At 41.7% G+C, this 18,666-nt stretch overlaps 1 protein-coding gene across 1 annotated transcript in view; it reads left to right on the top strand.

Moving 5' to 3' along the window:
• Nucleotides 1-18,666, top strand: part of dnah9 (dynein, axonemal, heavy chain 9) — a 187,644-nt gene that overhangs the window by 59,192 nt on the left and 109,786 nt on the right. The window contains exons 33-36 of the mRNA XM_074663038.1: nucleotides 2,157-2,313; nucleotides 5,288-5,392; nucleotides 13,105-13,262; nucleotides 15,549-15,687. Coding sequence (XP_074519139.1) covers nucleotides 2,157-2,313; nucleotides 5,288-5,392; nucleotides 13,105-13,262; nucleotides 15,549-15,687 — 559 coding nt within the window. The remainder of the gene's footprint in view (nucleotides 1-2,156; nucleotides 2,314-5,287; nucleotides 5,393-13,104; nucleotides 13,263-15,548; nucleotides 15,688-18,666) is intronic.

Raw genomic sequence — 18,666 nt, forward strand, 5'->3', positions numbered from 1 at the left:
ATGCATCAGCAGTCCGTTTCCACTACATCACAGCAAGCAGATCAGATAGGTCTCCTTTCAAGTCAGTCTGTCAACTCACCAGTGGCGTTTTCTCCCAGAGGCCAAAGGGAGCCATTCCTCCTCTCTTTTTTCTCCCTGTAGCTGTGATTTAATGAAAATACTCCTTAAAAGTTTGGATAATTCTTCTGTGTTTGGTCACTGTCATCTCGTCCTTATTTCTCTCCTCTACTTATTGAGCATTTTACAATGTGTAAAACAGCGCCCTCATAAATGTTCTGTGGCGAATGAGTGGTGAAAATACGATACTGCACACTGTTGTCCGCAAGGAAGCCAAGCTGAGTTGGCGTCCCTTGGTGAAAAAAAAAAAGAATGATTAACCAATCAGATGAGGCCGCCATCATGACACTGCTCACCTGTGATTGGCCAAGACTGTGTCAAGAGAAGCCACCCTGTCTTTGGCCTCAAACCAATCAAATCACAGTATCGTCATCATCAAGCCACTGAATGAAATCAGGGAGGTTAGCACGTTAGCAGCGTGCACGAAGCGGCCGGTTGTGCGTTTAGGTGGGCCGTTGAGTAAATTAATACGATGTTTAAGCCAAGTCAAGAGGACAATGTATGTGTGTGAATGAGTGAGTGAGGGTGGGAGAGTGAAACGAGTGTCGGTGTTCAAAGTAAGTAAATTAAGCGCTCTAACAGGTCGTTCCATCACATGAAATAGTGATATACAAACTGCAACATAGTCTTTTATGTACCACACTTCCTAAAAATCATACAGATTTGAGGCTTTGTCTCACTTCCTCAAAAAAAAAATCCCCACGCCAGGCCACTGCAACTCACAGTGATCCATTGCTGTCTGTCTGCTCTGCTGGTCTGTCATGTTGCAGGTAATACGCAGCCATCCTATTATTGCCAGATGCAGAGCTGTGATGCATAAATTCAGTGTAGGGAAGATGGTGTGGGACAGGAAGTTGTGACTGGAAACTGCATAAAAACTCCCATAGACTTTCAAAATAAAACACTGTGTTAAAATCAGTTTGTATTTATCTTGACAAAGATGACAAATGGACATAATGAGTGGAGCCAGACCAGGAGTCAACAGGTTTGAGGTTTTACAGCCCAACATGAATGAAGAGAGACTTATCAATGGAGTGGGAAGAGCAGGAACTCCTGGGTCTGACTCCAGCTGTCCGTCAGTCATACAGTTTGTTGGACTGAACACACAGCTAGCATGAGTTGAAAAACGCAGTCAACACACAACAAAACAGAGTCCAACTGTTGATGTATCTGGTGTGTTTGAAGCATTAGTGTTTGATAGGTTTCCTCTCCCTGTTCCTCCTCTTCTCTGCACAAAGCCCTACAGGAGCCTCATAGCCTCACTGGTCAACACAGCTGTCAATCGTGATGTCACGTTCACGTCCTCTATTTATTGCATCATATTACTAATTCAAGGTGCAATTTGCACCTAAAGTTGAATGAAGAAGTAACTTTAGTGACAAAAAAAGTGTTGAAATCTGACCTGTTTTTTTTTATCTTACAGTTTGACTTGTGTTCAGTCTGTGGACAAGGAGGGGCGGGGTTTAGGGCTTAAACTTCTAGCAGGTCAACAAAGTAGCACCCTTGAGAAACTCTATGTTTCCTAGAGAATGCTTTCTAGGGGTTCGGACTGGAAATGCATGAAGAATAGTGAAGTACACATGGATCCAAAAGCCAAACCTTCAGCCACTGTGTCAAGGTCTCACTATGTGGGGTGTCTGTGTGATGGTCTAAACTAAGCTAACACCATATTTGTCTGTTTAATATAATACATGTCTGCAACCATCTCAGCTCCATTTGCAACACAACTATGACTTTAAATATCCCTCAGTAGAGTTATTCTCTATCTCTGAAGTCTGCACAAAACCTGCAGTTATTATTATTTTATTAAATTCATCCCAAACACACAATTTAAGATGCAACATCACAATTCCAAACCCAAGATGTCAAAGTATGCAGAGTGAAATTTCAGGGTTTGTTGCTTTGCAGTCGTGCCTCTTGTTTTGAAGTAATGAGAAGAAATGAGATCTGTCTGACTCAGTCGAGACTGTTTTTGTTTCTAGCTGCCAGGCTCACGTCACTGAAGCCTCTTTGTGTGTTTGTCTGACGTCTATATTTAGATGCTACATCACCCTGACCCAGTCTCTGCACCTGATCATGAGTGGGGCTCCAGCGGGACCTGCAGGCACCGGGAAGACTGAGACTACCAAAGACCTGGGCCGAGCGCTGGGCATCATGGTCTACGTGTTTAACTGCTCCGAGCAGATGGACTACAAGGTGAATAAATGTCTCTTATGTGCTCTGAGGTGAGCACATGGTTGGCTGGTTTTCATCTCTGCTTTTGTCAGCTGTTTGGTTTCATTTGTTATTAAAGCTGTCACATCAGCTCCTCCAGTACAACCCCCCCCCCCCACTTTATCGTTTCTTTTCATGCTGCTCTCCTTCAAAGAAAACTCATAACTTCAACTCTGATTGTTATTTTTTACCTGACATAATGTCCTCTCTGCTCACAGCTTTAATATGCACTCCTGGACACACACACACACACACACAAACACACACACACACACACACACACACACACACACACACACATGCACAGTTTGCATATAGAGTGCTCAGGGGAGACATAAACATAATGTTGTGATATGGCTTCACAGGGGCGTCATTACAGTACAGAGGCGTACAGCACCAGCGGCTGTACACACTGCGAGGTGTCAGAGAGAAGTGCTAATATACTCCAGGAGGAACACAGGCAGCAGGAACTGGAGTCACAGCTCCTTATTGTTACTCACAATCAGTCATGCACACACACACACACACACACACACACACACACACACACACACACACACACACACACACACACAAGTTAAATCAGTCCTTCTGTCAGCTCTGGTTTGCGTCAGAGAGGCTTTCCTGGACCTGAAATTAGAGAGAAGTCATCTTCATCCTGGTCCAGGTGCTCTCAGGCTGATGTTTGGGAAACGAACAAGTAGGAGGCAGAGATTTTTCTCTTTTTGTCACCAGGACCTGGTTTTATTAGTATGAGCTGTTTCTGCGTCATCCTGTTGTTACCCGCCTACTCTCAGCCTGCAGGGGGAAAACTCAATAACTGTTTTGCATTATATCATTTATGCCTCTCTACAAGCCATCAGTTAGTCAGACAAGTCTGCATTCGTGAGCTGGGCTCCGTTTAGAGTAAAAAAAAAAAAAAGCAATGTTCTGGTTAGCCCTGAGAAATGAAAGGTGGACTCTAGGCCTGTCACGATAATCAATAAATCTATTAATTGAACGATAAATAAAAACGTCCTCGGTAACTTTGCCAGTCTCGATAAACTGACACGTGCATGCATGTTTGTTTTCCTCCTCTCTTTCCACCAAAGAGGCTGAATGAGAAGATGGCTCACTACGTCTATCTTTCCCAACATCGGGGTGCATAGGTTCTCTAGCGGATTTAGCAGATTTATAGCGGAGTGAACATCTGTCAAAAATGTGATCTTTGGGGTGAAGACGGGGCTGCTCGCGCGTACACACAGAGAGAGCTGAAGCGAGCGTCATGAGGGGTAAGGAGGAAACACACGCTAATATTAGTGATGGCACCAAAAATACGGTTCTTAAGACGCCTGCCACAGTCCCAGTGTGGGAATATTTTATTTTTTATCAGAATGAACAAAGTGTGAGCTCATGAACACCAACAAGCTGATATGTCGCATTTGTTTGAAAATAGTGGCGACGAAGAAGAAGAAGGGGAGGTGCAGCAGAGCCTTGTTCTTTGACAATCCGCTCTTACTGAGGCTTTTGGTCTGCAAAATAAATAGAAATAAAATTGCAGATGGTGGGTGCTCAAAGACAGCTACATTGCCAAAGAAATGCAGCCCTTCAATACGGTTGAAAGCCAGAAATGTTCAAAATGTTTGACAGACTGTGAGGATTGACTGGGAAAAAGAACATGTTACAAACAATTCAGGAACTGCATAAACTCCCTTTTATTTAGGCTATAGTTTTTATTGTTGGTTTTCTTTTTAGGAGTTTTGTTTTTTCTTTAGAGACAGGGTCTATGTTTTATTGTTTTTGATTAGTATTAATTATTTTCATTGACATGTATTTTTTTCTAAAAGAGTCCATTTCATTTTCATTTTATTTTTTTTCTCTTTCTTGTTTGTTAAATTTATTATATTTTTTGTTTAATTTATTTTATTTAAAAGATCCTGACCTTTTAATTACAGTTAAATACTCTTAAGAAATTAAAGTTTCTTGCTTTTGATATGGTGTACTCACTTTATTATCCCATTTATCACAATTACATCAATGAAAAAATGGAAAAAAATCAAAATAATATTGACAATAATATCGTTTATCGGCAATAATATTTCGGAAAATTATCGTCTAGCAAAATTTGTTATCGTGACAGGCCTAGTGGACTCTAGTGGTCTGAATATTGTTGGTACCATGGACTGTAGAGAGTCTGAAACACTCATGCCATGATTCACATTTGGCTCCAACATGCTATTACTCCGATGTTGTAACTTTCTTTGTGCACCCATTCATGCTGTCTCATCTTCACATGGAACTCACTCATGTAAACGTTTTGTTAGTGTATTATTACTTTTTGGATTCTATGAATTTTCAGGGTAAATAACAGCAGCAGGAGACAATGAAACAAACAACAAAAAAAAGAAATACACATCCTGATAATCACAAGACATGACAGACACAAGACCTGACCATCATGAAAAACGACAAAAACACAAAAACAAAACCATAAAAAAAAGAGTATTATAAGTAGAAGCACCATTGATACTCAGCCACAGAGCATCAGAACACAAGATGTATTGCTGGCAGAAGTAGTGTAACACATACACTTTACAAAAACAATTTGCAAAGTTGAAATGCACTACTTTGTCATATTTTTTTTAGGAGGAGTGAATGATAATAGATTTTACCAAATATGACAAAAAGGAAAAAAAAGGGGGAAAAAAAGTAGAAATAATAAAATGAAAACATAGAAATAGTAAATAGGAGAGTTAGAGTTAAATATGAATAATTTTATCTGGGTTTGGTGTGAGCATGACATGATAACTCACTTTCAGAGACAGCCTCAAGTGGCCACCCAAGGAACTTCAGGTTTTTTGCACTTCCCTTTGGGCTTCTGTTTTTTGTTCCCTTGTAGTCCTGCCGTCCTCCCTAACAAAATGTCTTTCTGTGGTCTTTCACTCATCCCTTCTCTCCTTCTCTCCCTGTCCATCAGTCCTGTGGGAACATCTACAAAGGCCTGGCTCAGACGGGGGCGTGGGGCTGCTTCGATGAGTTCAACAGGATCTCTGTGGAGGTGCTGTCGGTGGTGGCCGTGCAGGTAGGGTTTAATTGTGACGGCTCTTTGTGTGGAGCTAAATGTTTGGTCTTGGTGAGGAAAACCCTTAAAAGCAGCACCGCAGGAGTGAATAGCCTCTTCATCTCTGATTGCTGGCATAAATTGCCCCTGCTATAAGACTAATCCGTGCTCTCTGGACCCTTTGCTCTGCAGTTTCTGTATAATTGGGGTCTCCTCTGATCTGATTTGAGAGTCTGGAGGAGAAAAAACGCCTCCTTTTCCTCCTGCTGGTTAATAAACTCAAGGTTTCAGCATTTAGAACAACTCTGAGAGGATAAACTGCAGCCATCCAGTCGAGGACAAGCTCCAATAATCTGTGTGAAGGAGTGTTTGATCAGAGTTTGAACTCTAACAACGAGCTCTGTTTGCAAACACGTACGATTGAATGATTCCTACTTGTAAATGACTTTTATGTTAATCAACTCGATGAAGCTTTTCTGTCAATTAAAAAGGTTTACATCCACTTTACATGACTATAATTACAAGGCCACGACTCCATGCAGAAGTTAATTTGTAATGAACTCAGATAATGTTTTCTGCCATCAGCTGTCAGTTGTTATTTGTCAAACAGGCTCCATTTCACACCATGGTGCTAATTAAAAGAGACGAGGCAGATTCAATGAAACAAAACTCAGCTTCAGGAAGTTAAACTGGACCAGTGGAGGGAAAGGGGCACAGTGAGAGACACCCTGAATGATTCAACCAGCACACACAGAGAACACAGAGTTCCCTGTAAGGAACTGTACCTGAAACACTACATATGAGCTTTAAAGTGGTGTAAACATATTAACAAGTTCCATTACCTGTTCATCAGAGAAGATAAACCAAAAAATGACATTTCAGAATTTCTAATTCAATCTTAAAATGAGATCTTCCTTCACTTCTGTGAAACATTCTTTTCATTCATTTTGAGGGTGAAGCTGAAATGTTGAAATCTCCCTCCTTCCACTTTCTGTTTTTCTCTTGCACCTTTCACCAACACTCAATGCTACAGATCCCCTGAGGCAGCACAGAGGGATTTTTCTCTAAGATGATCCAGTAAAACTTTTTCCAGATTCAGAAAACGTTTTTTATTCAGGTGAGCTCCCACTTAAAGTTACAGGTATGAAAAGAAAACTCACAGATTCAGCCTCAGGGCCAGAGCAGAACATGCTCCTACAAAACCAGCTCCTCTTTTTGACCTCAGAAAGTTAGACCGAGAGCTACACCGTGGTTTCCATCAGCACCATCAGTCCTTGCTTTGCAACCTGCATTGACTGCTGAGTACAGACAGCTGTACAGACAGAGTGTACTGGGACCATCGACAAATTACTTCACACACACAGCAATCATCTTTATTCTCTACATGCAAAATAACATCCTCTGAATGATAAAGATAATAAGATGATATAAAGTGAAGTTTCATGCATCACACGTCCTAAAGCACAACTCCATGAGATTACAGAAACTTAAAGGTACGGTCTGCAGAAATTTTTGTGACTTGTCAGTAAACACAAAATTCAAACTGGGCTCCTCCTCCTTGGCTCAGTGCCAGCAGCAACACACACACACACACACACACACACACACACACACACACACACACACAAACACACACACACACACACACACACACACACACACACACACACACACACACACACACACAGCCTCTAACTGTGGCTACAGGAACACACTCACTAGCCCAGCAACCACCTTTAGCATCCCGTTTCTACATGGGAGAGACTCAAGTGCACCAGACTTGGGGGCGTCGGTGGCGCAGTTGGAGAATGCACTTGGTCGGTGATCGGAAGGTTCAAGCCCAGCTCTGGGCGACACATGGCGATATGTCCTTGGGCAAGACACTTAACCCCAAGTTGCTCCCACTGCTGTGTCAGTGGTATGTGAATGGGCATGAAAGGGCGTGACTGTGTTAGACATACTGATGGATAGCTAACATAGTAAAGATTGGATCCATCAGTGAGTGAATGTGAGAGCGAATGGGTGTGAAGCAGCTTTGAGTGGTCCATGACGAGAAAAGCGCTATATAAGCTCAAGTCCATTTACCATTTACCATTTACTTGGCATCTTAGTACAAGCTAATCACAGGTAGTTGACACATATCTGGTTAGCAGAAAGCTAACTCACGCCACTCTTGGTCCCATGCTGTTCCCTAAGTTCCTGAAAGTGAGTGAAAGTCGAGCCAAACTTCACCCACATTTAGGAAAAAGCTTTATCTATTTGGTGTTTCTTTCACTTTGGTTGTTCTTCTTCTGTGCTTTACCACTCCCTAATCAACATGCAAAGTCACTTACGCACTATGTGCACTGTGATTGGCTGATGTAACCAGGCCTACTGTCCACCCAGAAACATCCTGAAACAACCAAAACAACATCCAGGCAGAGAAGGGGGTTGAGGCAGACACAGACACTGACACACATTTGTAGAGGAGGAGACGATTAAGCAGGATTATTCCTGTAAAAGTTGACATGTTATTTTCCCCCATTGAAAATCCTGCAGACTCTACCTTTAAGTTATATATAAGTGTCATACTGTGATAAGTGTGAGTCTATTTACAGCTGTTTGCTGCCGAGCGGCACAACAAATTAAACACTGCATCTTGAAGTGTTAGACCAGGGGTTTGTCCCCTTTACTTTCCCAGGGGCCAATCTCCTCAGCTCACCTGGATTAAAGTTATTCTGGAGCCATAAAATCGACTTTATCTTCACAAAAAATACAATAAAGTGTATACAATTAAAAACATAGTTCAATTCTGGTGAACAATTATCTTAACAAGAAGTGTTTTGAATTTATAAAATTGTACATGTGATGTTTTACTTTTTTATTTTTTATGGATTTGCAAAAGTCTCAAAAAGTTTTGAATATTCAAAAATTGGCATAAAATTGCAAAAAAAATAAAAATAAATCATTTTTTTTAAGTTGAAATTTACAAAAACTTAAAAACAATGTAAAAGTTTCAAAATTTTTGAAGAATACTTTTATTGATAACATATATTTATAATTTGGCCCAACCCATCATTTTTTGTTGTTTGCTAATGTCTTGCCACATATCAAGCATGCATATTAGACCGAAACGTCGGCAGTTAAATAAATCCATCCAAACAGAATTAAAATCTGTATTTTCTTCGAGGGATGCACCGATCGAACTTTTCTGGCACCGATACAGATACCAATGCCTGGGCTTTTGGTATCTGTTGATACCAATACCGATCCGATACCAGTATTAAATAAAAAGCTGCATTCCCTACTGTTGGATAAGACTAGTAATGGTTTGAGTAAAAGGCAAAAAATTAATACATAAAATTACTGAATTCAATATTTATTTAAACTGTAAAATATTTAAATGTTTACCTGCAAAACAAAGCTTTAGCATTTACAGGAATTTATATTCAAATGAAAACTTTTATACCCTGTAGACTGGAGATGCAGCAAAAAAAAAGAAACTGCATCAGAGGTAACATTCCAGATCAAGTAGCCAAGAGCATGGTTAGAAAAAAATAAAAAAATAAGGCCCAGAGCTGGTTGCCTGGATCGCCACCATGGATCAGCCCTTTCTCACCGATACCTATCCAGCTTTGAGAGGCATCGGTGAGAAAGGGCTGATCCATAGTGAGAGGCATTGATACGATACCTGATACCTGGATCTGTATCAGTTTATCACTATTATCTTCTAGATTAGTCTTTTTGTAGATGTAGTTATCTTCCCAGGGCTGTAAAACTTGAGGTTAGCCACAGGTGCATGGAAAGTTGGTGGGCTGTTGATGTTGTAGGAGGTGAAGTAGAGCAGTGGCAGGCTTTATTGACAGGTGGGATGAAGATTTAGTTTAACAAAATGTTAACGCATTATTTTCTTTATTCAGTGTCTTTATTCATCAGTACCCTCTGTAAGAAAAATAAAATCTTTATTTCAATAATATATTTTTTTAAGCTACAAGGAGTCACTGCAAAAGAGTCAAAAAGCTGCAGGTTGTGGTCCTCTGTATTAGACTGAAATGAATCCCTCTGTCCAACCTGGAATGTATTTTCTTCACATTGAAATCGCTGCACAGTGCTCTGGATCAGTCTGACTCTAGTTCTTCTTTCCTTCTCATACAGTGACAAAGTTAAAGAGGAGCTCCTGTTATCTACACACACAGACACAGACACAGACACAGACACAGACACAGACACACACACAGACACACACACACACACACACACACACACACACACACACACACACACACACACACACACACACACACACACACACACACACACACACAGAGCGACCTACAGAAGCTCCTCTTTGATTACTGGACTCTTTTGAGAAATCATCCAGATTCACTCTGTTTCAGCTGATGCTAGCTCTTTCTGCTATCTCCCATTCTGTTATCCGGGATCAAAAACGCCCCCCTTCTCTCCTCTGTGGGTTCAGAAGTCCCTCTGGTGGATTCAGATCCCTCCTCTGCTGCTGCCCCAGCCTCCAGCTTCATGCATGTGCAGCTCCGTCACAGCAAACTGTATACAGTAGATAAGGGCGCTGATGATGATGGTGATGATAACAGAGACAGTGCTCCTTAAAGGATGATTATTCATGGCTCTGCCCTTCCTTCCTTCCTCCCTTCTTCTCACTCTGAAAGTCAAGCAGCCTCCTCCCTGAGCTGCTGGAGTCACAGTACTCAGAGAATCTGGAGGTGCCAGCAGAATGAATAGGTGTAATGAATAATAAATCACGCTGGCTTTTACGTGGAGGAGTAGACCTTGAGAACAGAGCAGCGTCAAACTCCTGCTGTGACAGCTGGCAGCTTGCTTCAATGGAGCCGCCGCCGCCGCCGCGCACGCACCTCATCCATCCTCCTAAAGTGGGAAAATCACAGGACGCCACAGTCGGCTGCGTGAAGCGGGTCTGCTAACACAGGTGGTGGGAGCGGTTCTATGTTAAATAAAGCAGAGACAAACAGACGGCCCACAGACAAAACAACATGGAGATAAATGGTGGAGTTCTGCCTCTGCTGGTGCTCACGCGGGCCTGCACGGGGACTGAGTTCAGTGTGAGCTGGGCCCTTTGCATCCACAGATCCTACAGAAAACTTCAGCAGTGGTATGCTCAAACCAAACCTTGGTTCAAAAAAAGAGATGCTCCTAAAGCTCCTAAGTAGCTTTTTAAATCAGTGCACCACAGAGGAAAGATCTCCTGACTGGACACTGGATAAGCTGGAACTTACTAGAGAGTCAGCTATCGTTCCTGAGGGCATTTATCGTTGTCAGACGACAAGGGGAAGGAGACTGAACCAATTTAAGCCCAAAGAAATGAACACTGACCTCTGGTCTGGTTAGAGCTGAGAAATATTTACCACGACAGCAGTCTGAAAGTTTCCCAGCTGTCGACCCTTCAGTTATCCCCTGAATTTCTCTGAGGAAAAGTCTGTTTATCCACGCATCAGGCCGTGACTGGAAATCCACTGTGAGTAGGGATGCACGATGTTATCGGCACAATATTGGTATCGGCTGATAAAAAATTAAAAACCTGTTTATCGGTATTGGCAGATATGAAAATTTCTGCCGATATGCACAGCTGATAATGTGCTATTCAGTTAGGATTATTATTATTTTCCATCTGAAAAATAAGCTCCTTAAATAAAATGTAGCACTTCATTTATTTGCACTGCAGAGCTCTGTGTCTGTCACCAGGTTGTTACAGTAGCTCTAAAATAACCAAATGCAACTTGGTAATGTTTAAAAATGCATTGTACATTTAAAGTTCATGTGATCTAAAGAAATTATTTTTCTGTATTTCAATACTGAATGTCTTAAGTTTGAAAAAATAATACATTTCTTATTTATGGTGAAATCAAATGTTTTGTGTCTTGTTTTATGTGTGTTTCTTAAACAAATAAGACCGTCACAATAAGAGTAACATATAAATTCCAGTACAGGATAGACTTAGCTTTCTTTACACCGAAAAAAACAAACACACTTGTGATTATCGGTATTGGTATCAGTATTGGTATCGGTATCGGCCAAAAGGGGTTTCGATATATCAGCATATCGGATATCGGCAAAAATCCAATATCGTGCATCCCTAACTGAGAGCATCAAAAAGAGGCTCATTTTGAACAACCAACTTCTTTATTTGGTGCTTTTACTGGAGTTGGTTATTTATACATCAACCTTGATGTGTCTCATTCATATCTGTGTATGTACACACTGAAGCCACACTCGCTTCCCTCCATTTTCTCAAGGACACTGACCCAAACTTGCATTACACTTATTTTTATTTCTTCTCTCAGTCTACTTTTTTGCATGTTTGATCAGATTACTTCGGGATCATCTTCCTCAAACATTGTGTTTTCTATGTTTTGTCTCGTCTGGAGTAAAGAAACAAAAATCAATATTCAAACCTTTACCAACCACTAAAATGTGAGACAGAGCGCTTTAAAGTCAATCTGGTGTCTTCAGTCTTCAGACAGCTCCTCCAACTGATCCCACCATCATATTATAAGTGTTGATAAATATTAGTTTTGATCCGTTCAGGACATAAAAAAAGCTGTGATCGTATTTTTAGCCCCGTCCCTCGGCCCCGTGGTGTCTGTTCTTGAATCTTTTTTTAAGTGTTTGTTTGGTGTTTCACTTCCCTTCCTTTCCCTGCAGGCTAGCAGAGCTGTGTCGCTGTCATTTCACATAAAAACAAGCCGCACTGATGCTCATAGCCAAACTTTTATTCTGTTTTCTGTGTTGCAGCTGCACTGTTTGTTTTCTGTCCCTGTTGTGTTGGTATGACTGAGTGATCTGTAGCCGAGTGCTCAGCCATGAAGAGATGTTCCTCCTCTTTCCAGCTGTCGACTCGCCACGCTCCTTTACCACACGCATGTTAAATTCATAAAGCCTCTTACAGGATTCAGAATTTAAGGCCAGGACACACACACACACACACACACACACACACACACACACACACAGAGAAACTTCTGATATCTCATTCAATCATAATGTAGACAAACTGAGCCAAAGCAGTTCATCCATCCAGTAAACGCTGCCTGATAGCGAGCTCGTGTTATTGATGAAACCATGTTCCCTGAAAAAAGAAAAAGGTGCATTACGCGTAACAAAGTGACAGGCTGTAACAAATGGGCTTACTGGTATGTGCTTAATGAAATTAATAATATGCTAATGAGTGATAGCAAACTTTCTCAGGGTGCATGCTCCATGTGGTTTGCACCAGTTGAAAGCACTTTTGGGGTTTTTAAACTCGCAGCTTGATGCAGCATAAAACTTTCTCAGTGTTTTCCAGTGCAGTGCAGTGCATAAACCCAACAGTAAGGGATTTATGAGAGTAATTTAGAGTAGAAAGAGGAACAATTAACAGTAAAGTGTCCAAAATAAAGCCCTGCAAAGGTGCTCAGGTACTGTTTTTTAAAACAGATGACTCCTTTAAAGAAATATTAAAACAGCTACAGCCCCCACTAGAGGTGGACAAATGAAGGCATTACAAACCAACAGTAATCATTGAAATACTGATAATTTTTTAACCGACAAATGCTGGCCTCCTGAGGGCTGGCCAATCAGAGCAAAGAGGGTTTACAGGGCCTTAAAGAGACAGCAGCTAAAGCTAACCGTTTCAGTCAGAGGCTACAATAAGGGTTTCTGCCTTCTTGTGTACTGACTTCTGACTTTGTTTCTTCTGTGTTGTGTTTCTGCTCATGTGTGTTCAGGTGAAGAGCATCCAGGACGCCATCAGAGATAAGAAGCAGAGGTTTAACTTCATGGGGGAGGAAGTGAATCTCTGTCCGTCTGTTGGCATCTTCATCACCATGAACCCAGGATACGCGGGCAGGACGGAGCTGCCAGAGAACCTCAAGGCCCTCTTCAGGTAAGACACAAGACCTTCATGTCATGTCTTTTATTTAATGCAGTGTTGAGTGATTAATCCTTCTGTAGACCTCATGACTTGGTGATTGTTTATTCATCAATCATGCAGTTTTGGTTTCAGATGCTTTTTAAGAGTTTTTTTGTGATGTCACCTTCACTTGAGAGTCAGAAAACTCAGAGGCATCTTTTCAAATCCTGCACAGATCTTAGCCAAAACGGTTTTAATGTATCGAGCCAACTCTGAAGTGTTTTTGGAAAGCCATAACAAACTCTCCTTTAGCTCACTCTCATATGATTTCCATTTTCCAGAGGAGTAAATATGTTTTCTAATCTCTGATGCAGTCCTGTTAAGTCTGATGGATTATATAAAACAAAGCAGGAAAACATCCTCATCCACCTTCCTGATGTGACTTACATCACATTTACCTTCATCATTTATCACACACTTTGTCTCACACAGCCTCCAAATGAGTCACAGTCTGAGCCAAAGTAGATCTGGGGAAACGATTGACTGACATTAAGTGCAGCTGTGGCTCTGTTTCAAAAAGCCCCTGACAAGAGTGTCAAACACAAGAAGGCCGGTTTGTAGGAGAACGCCAGAGAAGCCTGTTAGCAAGGACTTTGTCTCTGTAAAGGAACCTTTAAAGGGTTCCAGTGGATTCAAACCAAAGCTCTCAATGAGGATCAAAAGTTCAGACCTCCCTACAGAGGATTTCTTCAGCCACATGCTGTGAATAAGAGCTGTAATGGATGTTTTTAAGGCAAATATAGGTCGAGCATGTCATATAGATTTTCTTTACTTTGCTACTGACAGGTTTAAATATATTCACCGGCTTCACACAGCGAGTGTGTTGGCTGTGTGAAGGCTGAAGAATGGCTTGAATTTCATTGAGTGCACAGGTGAACAGGTCAGACCGTTCAGACTGCCGGCATGAGCAGCTCCCAGGGGTCCGTCTCCTGAGAAGAGAAGGCTTTGCCATCCAGGCAGCATATTTATGTCACAACCATAGACTTTAGAAAATGGACTTCATATTGCTCAGCTCAAAATGAGGTCTCCTCAAAAACTGCTCCCCCTGGTGTCTGGCTGAAGTATGGGTTAAAAAATCCATCTCCACAGCCATTCCAGATGAGCTGTGGTCAAACTTTAACAAATAAATACACCTGGTAGAAATGTTTTTCACGTCCGATTGCTGTGATGATTTAAAGATATCATTTGGCTGTCTTGTATTCAAGTCCTCTCTTTCCTGGAAAGTTTTGTTTTCATTAGTTATAAGAGGTTAAGATGAGGTTTTATGTCACATTTAACGATGATCGACAGCTGCTGTTCTTGTGTATTTTTTTCAGGGATTGTAAAATATGTCAGGAGGGAGAGCTAAGAAGTGATTAGACTCTCCAAAGAAAAAAACAAACTATTTTTTTTCACCAATCTCCACTCAGATTCTCTGAGTCCCTGACAGTCTCTACTGTGCAAACTCTGGCTGCACAACTGCTACCATTGGCTGCACCTGTGACCAAAACCCTACAGTGGTAAATGGTGGAGCCACACTGTCCACTCTATATACAGTCTATGGTCACAGGAAGCTTTGAAAACAAAGTGTGGGAACACCTACAGAAAGCTTTTCAAAGCTGAACTCAGATCTGTATTTTCTGCTCTCAAATGATGCTTTTATTTGGAAATCTTATCCAGGATGGTTATTAAGTGAATGGAGCTGTTTTCACTGCTCTTCATTCAAGTCTCTGATGAACTTTTGTATAAATAAAGCCACCAAAAGACATGTTTCCTGCAAGTACAGGACAACAACATGACATATTTCCTCTGGTGTTGCACTGCCCTTCACTCTGCTGTGTAAATGAGCCTTCTGATTAAGGATGGGTACCTTTCACATTTGAAACAACATGGTACTGATGTCCGGTACCTGGCAATTGGTATTGACACTCAACAGTACCAATTTTGGTACTTTTGTGAGTGTTTATGACGTAATAAATCTTATCTCAAATCTCAAGGTTTTTTTTTAAATACATAAACTTGCAATTCTGTGTTCATGTCCAGTATGGAAAATGATCTTCTCTTCTACTCCCTCACCGTCACAAGGATGCGTTTAGGTACTGTCACTTGGTACCATTTGATTTCACATGAATTGGTACTTGGCACTACAGACAGAATTTGGTTGGTACCTGTAAAAGTACCTGTTTTGGTACCCACCCCTTTTCCTGATTGTTCCCTGAAAAACAAAAACAAACCTTGAAGATGATGATTCCTCCTGGTCTCTCTGTCGTCTCTCCTCAGGCCCTGTGCCATGGTGGTTCCAGATTTTGAGCTGATCTGTGAAATCATGCTGGTGGCAGAGGGCTTCATCAACGCTCGAGTCCTGGCGAGGAAGTTCATCACGCTGTACACTCTGTGCAAAGAGCTGCTGTCCAAACAGGTACGACGTGCACACCTTTAACACACCTGATACAGTGAGAAATATTCAGATCCATTTCAAAGCAGTGACTGACACAATGTTCTCTGATAAAGAATGAGTCAGAGCTTCATGTAAGGGCTGCTGTCTGTCTCCTCTGTGTGAGTGAAGTGTTACATGAATCAGGAGCTGCAGGGGGTCTGGATGTTTTTCCATCTAAACTCTGCTTTAATCCTGTTCAGGCCCCTGCTCCTTGATTTTAATCATTAAAAAAAGCCATAAAGTCACTCACAGAGCTGAGTTACACTTACAGTGGAGGTAAGCACTTTAATGAGGGATGAATTTCTCATGACCACAGGCCCATTTAAGTGTCAGAGCCCACCACCTCCTCTTTACGGCTGCTTTATGAAGCACTGCTCCCTCAGACGCTTTTTAAATACCACCTTAATTACACTTTTTAGCTGCTTCAAAGTTGTTTGCCGGAGCAACTTTCCCAACATTAGCAACTTAAAGGCAATGAAGTCAAAGGATAATGAACGCACTGCTTCTCTAAGCGATATTCTCAAGGGCTGAAAGTGCAAATCAATGAAAAGTGCAGATTCAGAGAAGTACTTTCAAACTCCAGTTAGTCAAGGGTTTCATAATTTAGAATCTAACATCACACGATGTGCTGCTGGTGGACACAGGAGCATGTTATCACTGAGACTCATTTAATGCATCAAACAGCAAAGAGCTGAGCTCATGCTCTAATAACTCTGTGGCCTCTGGATGAGTTTCTGTGGCTCCTCTTTCCTCTGTCACTTCGTTAGTGAGAAAGTTTCTTTGTTAGTGGATGAGTTTTTCTCTTTAAAGTATCAAACACTTCTCTGTGGCTCTGCTTGTTGCAGTGCGACTCAAAATGAAAGGTTTCACTGAACAATAAGCCTGATGTTGATGTAAACTGGGCAGGGCTCAGCTGTGAAACAGGAATCAGCTCTCATCATGTGTATTCAGTCTCTGAGTGACTCAGCTAACAATCCTCCTGCTGGTTCCTCGCAGCCTAAACACCGTTCAGTACAGAGAGTGGGAATGTAATTTGTTTGACAGTCTGATGTTAAATATTTGGATGAACTGAAGAATTTAAATTGAGCACAGAACTTAAAGAGAGCGGAGGGAACTCCTCTGTGCTCCACGAGCCGCTCTAAATGTTTTAATAACTTACTGGAAGAAACTTTTATGTGTATCACTTTGGATGGAAACAGAGAATTTAAAAGATAATTATCTTTCTGTGACATTTCTCGGTTGATTCAATCTACAGAACCATTTAAAACATAATAATGAAACCACTGAGATACAAAATCTGTTTAAGGAGAGTGTGTGGTCACGACGGCGGCATGTTTCCGCCTGTTTCTCAGGATTTCATCTCAATTTCTGTCTGACGCACACAGACTTAATGTTCTGTCTGCTCTGCCTTTATTATAAAGAGCTAATTACATTTCTATCAATGCAATATATCTTTCAGCTGATACAAAATGTTTGCTTTGCAGTACATTATGTTTTATACAACTCAAACATTATTTTTCAAAAAGTGCAGTTTATTGTTTTTTTTCTGCTTTGGCCAAGCAGCAACCTCCGGTCTAAGAATATGAGACCAATGCTGAGGAGCTGAAAGCTGCTGTTTCTGATACCTGAAATCTAGTGCTGCACGATTTGGGGAAAAGGTGTGATTTGCGATTAGGTGGACAATATTGCGATTGCGATTGTGCTTGCGATTTAATAAAAAAAGTTGTGTCATGATGAGTCTACAGACTTGCTTGGTTATCATGGAGAAAAATCTGAATTGCATGTGCTGACATTGCGATTGCGATTGCGATAACCTCTTTTGCGATTACGTAATTGCATGTGCTGACATTGTGATTGTCGTGCAGCCCTACTGAAATCACATACACACCAAGCCAAAAGACACAGCAGAAATACACGTTTACAGCCTGAAACTAAGACATCTCCTGTCTGAAACGAGGGGCTAATTTTTCTTTTAACTCGGCAATTTAAAGGATACTTGGATTGCAAGTTCACCCAATCAGAGGCACAGCTCAGCTCACATGACTGACAGGCACCCTATGGCTGTTAGAGTGGGGACTCAAAGCCGATTTGCTTAAAAAATAGCTGTGACCCAATCCTGGGCTGTCCTATCATTCCAAGGCTCCTCCAAAACGCGGCTGGTGCAGCTGACGAATCCGGCCTCCCTTTAAAGTGATACTCCAGGATGGAACAAGTTGGGTCCTATCACAAGGTTTAGGGCAGAAATGACCCCTATAGCAGTGTTTTTGTGCAGCAGAAGCCCAGGGCGCTCACACCAAACACCCCCTCCCTGCTCGTCTGCAGGTTTCCTCTGCACTCAGACGGGGCCATATTTTACTTGACCAAAGACACAAATAAACAGACTCCCACTGAAAAAATCTGATATTGGTCTGCATTCACGCTTTGTTTAGAGAATTTTCAGCACGTTACTTTCACACAAAAACACCGCTAAATAAGGCTCTAGTTCTCATCGTAAAACGGCGCTACCTCCGCTGCAGAGCCACAGCTGGCTACGAGGCGCTCGCCGCTTAGTGTATCAGTCTGCGTGCGGCGTGCAAGATATAAACAAACACAGGTAGTCTGCCAGGACGAAGAGACACGATGAGAACTAGAGCCTTATTTAGCGGTGTTTTTGTGTGAAAGTAACGCGCTGAAAATTCTCTAAATAAAGTGTGAATGCAGACCAATATCAGATTTTTTCAGTGGGAGTCCGTTTATTTGTGTTTTTGGTCAAGTAAAATATGGCCCCGTCTGAGTGCAGAGGAAACCGGCAGAGGAGCAGGGAGGGGGTGTTTGGTGTGAGCGCTCTGGGCTTCTGCTGCACTAAAACACTGCTGTAGGGGTAATTTCTGCCCTAAACCTTGTGATAGGACCCAACTTGTTCCATCCCGGAGTATCACTTTAAGGGGGTGCAAAGGACGCATTCAGTGAATCCTTCTTAGC

Source organism: Halichoeres trimaculatus, unplaced genomic scaffold (genome assembly GCF_033239565.1).
Source record: "Halichoeres trimaculatus isolate MK-OKI-2021-1 unplaced genomic scaffold, fHalTri1.1 fHalTri1_scaffold_23, whole genome shotgun sequence".
In the NCBI taxonomy this organism is placed as follows: Eukaryota; Metazoa; Chordata; class Actinopteri; order Labriformes; family Labridae; genus Halichoeres; species Halichoeres trimaculatus.